At 35.2% G+C, this 3,603-nt stretch overlaps 1 protein-coding gene across 1 annotated transcript; it reads left to right on the top strand.

Annotated features, from left to right (window-relative positions):
* The first annotated feature begins 1,711 nt into the window (after positions 1 to 1,711).
* On the top strand, positions 1,712 to 3,006 carry LOC132601566 (uncharacterized). The gene is made up of 3 exons (XM_060314648.1): positions 1,712 to 1,817; positions 1,899 to 2,188; positions 2,263 to 3,006. The coding sequence occupies exons 1-3, from the start codon at positions 1,712 to 1,714 to the stop codon at positions 3,004 to 3,006; spliced, it is 1,140 nt and encodes a 379-aa protein (XP_060170631.1).
* Positions 3,007 to 3,603: the final 597 nt, after the last annotated feature.

The raw sequence follows: 3,603 nt of genomic DNA, 5'->3' as shown, positions 1-3,603 counted from the left end.
AAAGCTTCAAAACAAGACTCCATCATTCTTTTTGAAAGAAAACTTTTACTAATCCAGTTTTAGAACCTAAGACTATTATATTTTTCTAAAAAGATGATTTGAACTACTAAGTGCACTTTAAAACAATCAATATTCAATCATATGATAAAATAAGGTCAACTTCTCAACACTCAAGATTAAAACAGACTAGTGAAAGCACATTTTGAGACTTATAGATCTATTAACTCAACAAACAAACAACCTCTATCCTATAATCTACTCAAGAAATTTCTTAATTATTTAAATAGCCAAACAGGATAAAAAAAAATGCATAAAATTGTCATGGACTAGTGACAGATTCACAAGAACTAATTGTATCCTATCAAAAACAAACAAGAATGACTAAACTATACTTAAATCTGTCAGTGTCAAAGCTCCAACATTAACTATTCTTTTTCTCATTTTTATCAAACATAGCTAACCCAAGATCACTTAACATCATCTAAATCAAGCTTTTAATTCATTTTACAGTTTCAAATGAGATCAAACTCACACAGTATCCACTTAATCATCAAAACAGGACTAAGTTAGCAAATAATTATTTTTAACTAACACAAGCATCATAATAAATATATAATCATAACTAGAATGAAATAAAGGATAGACTAAGAAGTTACCTTTTAATGGGGTAACCTAAAGATCAAAAGGAAGGATTGAATCCATCGAATTCAAGCACCAACACTTCACAAATCTTTGAAAACCCCTTTGTATTTTTAAATTTTTGGATGACTTATATATATATATATATATATATATATATATATTGCATTTATATTTTTTGTAGTGTATTTTGAGTAAGAGTGTCTATAGGCTACTACGTTTTTGAATATATCAATCAAACCTTAGTTTGTTTGTTTGTTTTTTTTTTTTTTTGCTAATTTTCGAAATCCCTTTTTTTTTCTCTTTTTTTTTTTAATGTCAATAGTCATTCTATTTATAGGCAAGCAAATTTATAACCCTAGGGACAAAAATAGGCCATTTGGCCATTACCTACTTAACTATTCGAAAAACATTCTCTCTCTAAGCCGAAACCCTAATAATTTCCAACCTTTTCACGGCGACAATGGCCTCTCCGGCCACTGGACAGCCGCCTATTACGGCTGTCCAGGCTAACACAACAGCACCTACACAACCTACTCACCTCTTACCGAACCAAACTTATGCAACAACCCTTAACCCTACTATTTCTACTACTACGTATAGCCCTACATTACCCATGAAGAATATTACATATTTGCATGGAGAGCCCATGGTAGTGTGGGATGAAAAGGAGATTGAGCAGATGATTATCAAGGAAAAACTACTATATGCTGTCGTGGGGAAATTCTCATATGGATGGACTGACGTGAAAGATTTGAGAACATTAATTCCAAAGCAGTGTGGTTTGAAAGGAGAGTCTATTATCGGCTTGTTGAGCAATAGGTATGTACTAATACGTGCTTCCTCTTTAGAAGATTACGTGACCTTGTTGTCCAAACCTGTATATTACATTATGCATAAGAATTGGTCCTATCCCATGCGTACGTTCAAATGGGATCCATGGTTTGATCCAGAGGAGGAAACGAAGATTACAATTGCATGGATATCATTCCCATCATTACCTCCTAACTATTTTGTGAAAGAAGCAATTTTTTCACTTGCCTCTGCTGTTTGAAAGCCCCTACAAGTTGATATGGCCACAGCCAATAAAACCAGGCCAAGTTGTGCGAGAGTGAAGGTAGAGGTAGACTTGCTTGGAGAATTCCCAAAGAGAATCAATATACGAATAAAGAAGAAGAGTACTGGGGAGATTGTGGATAAATAGATAAAGATCAATTATGATTATGTTTCTAAGTAATGCAAAAAATGCAAACTTCAAGGACATAATGAGCAAGATTGCTATGTCATTCATCCAGAATTGTATCCCAAGGATAAAGAACAAAGCTCAGACAAAGAACAGGAGGAAAACAGCAAGGTAGATCAAAGGAAGAATAAGGACCAAAAGAATGCAAAAAATAGCAGGTCTGAGATTAAGGAGTACAAAGGGACTAATGCTAACATAATGAAAGGGAAGGAAATAGCAGACAAGGTGCGGCCTGCAGAGGGCATTGACAATGATGGATTCAAGGAGAAGAAAGGAAAACAAGGAATAACAGGCACTTTCATAGAGGTAAATATAATGAAAATGCTTGGAGACCGAAGGAGAATCAAACTCTGCAAAATAATCAATATGTAGCACTGCAGAACACATATGAGGATATAATAGATGTGACTGATGTGCATAAATCCTCAGATTTAGAAGCAAAGATGTCTGATGCTCTAAATCAGATAGTTACAGTGCAGCAAATTGTAGACAATAATGAGAAGGTCAAGGAAAAGCAGATGGAAGAATCAAAGGAAAAGCAAATAGATGAATCAAATAAGGTGGAGAGGATATCAGTAAAGGCATGGATTGAGAAGAATTTTGGTAAACAACTCAATCATAAAGGGGAGATTTTATCTCAGCAGGTATCTAAGGTGATTTCAGGTACATTTAGTCAAAAGAAGGAACATGATTCAGAAGAAACTGGTGATATCTTAATCCATAAAAACTTGGAGGAAGAAAACAAGTTAGGTGATGTGCTGCAGGAGCATGATGATCATGATGATACTCCTATATCAAAGGAGGAAGTGGAGGATAATCAAGGAAAAGAAGGTACAAGGCCACCAGAGAGTAATAGTTCTGTCATTTTGCCTGTGGAACAAGTAGAGAATGCACATCATGAAGAGCAAGATGAGATACGATCCCAAGCTGATCTCAATAGCCAAGATGAGGAAGATTTAACTCAGAACATTGATGATATAGCACAGGAGGCAGATTTATTCCCTAGAAGTGTGCAGAAATTGAAACAAGCAACGAATAAACAAAAACCTGTCAGAAGTACCAGTATTCCAGTGGCAGGAGTTTCAACAAGGAGGAGTAAGAACAAAACTAATAATTCTCAATGATAGACAAAGCTTTATTTTGGAATATTAGGTCAGTTAACACTCAGAAATCTTTTGAGAGGTTAATTGAACTAAAGAGGAGACATCATTATTGTATCATAGGCCTAATGGAACCTTTTCAAGATCCTATTGCTATTGAAGAGTATAGAAGGAAGTTAGGCTTTCAGAATTGCAAGATGAACTGTTCAGGAAAAATCTGTATTTTTTGGACAGATGAATGGCTTGGTGTAGTTATATCTGAATCAGAACAACAGGTTACTTTGCAACTAACTGACTCATCCTTGAATCAACCAGTTCTGGTGTCAGTAGTCTATGCTAAAATGTGATAGACAAGATAGGGAGGAGTTGTGGGAAGCTATGGTGGACTTAGCAAATCAGCAAGACCTTCCTTGGATAATAGGAGGGGATTTTAATGTCATAGTGTCTGATGAGGAGAAGCAAGGTGGCCTTCCAGTCTCCTCAAATCTTTTAAGTTTCTTAATTTCTTGACAAAGCATCATACATTTATGGAGGTGGTAAAGGAGAATTGGACTGCTGATTTCTATGGAAATCCATTTTATGTATTTCATCACAAGTTGAAGAAACTTAAAAGAGCACTGG

Source organism: Lycium barbarum, chromosome 7 (assembly GCF_019175385.1).
Source record: "Lycium barbarum isolate Lr01 chromosome 7, ASM1917538v2, whole genome shotgun sequence".
Taxonomy (NCBI): Eukaryota; Viridiplantae; Streptophyta; class Magnoliopsida; order Solanales; family Solanaceae; genus Lycium; species Lycium barbarum.
The sequence above is the reverse complement of the archived record's forward strand: the minus strand, read 5'-3'. Positions and strand labels throughout refer to the sequence as shown.

Bases quoted from the DNA above. Each gene is read 5' to 3' on its own strand.
- LOC132601566 (XM_060314648.1), top strand. From the start codon at position 1,712: ATGGCCACAGCCAATAAAACCAGGCCAAGTTGTGCGAGAGTGAAGGTA. The intron at 1,818-1,898 runs GTACTGGGGAGA...GCAAACTTCAAG, and splicing joins TATACGAATAAAGAAGAAGA to GACATAATGAGCAAGATTGC. The intron at 2,189-2,262 runs GTAAATATAATG...GTAGCACTGCAG, and splicing joins TAACAGGCACTTTCATAGAG to AACACATATGAGGATATAAT.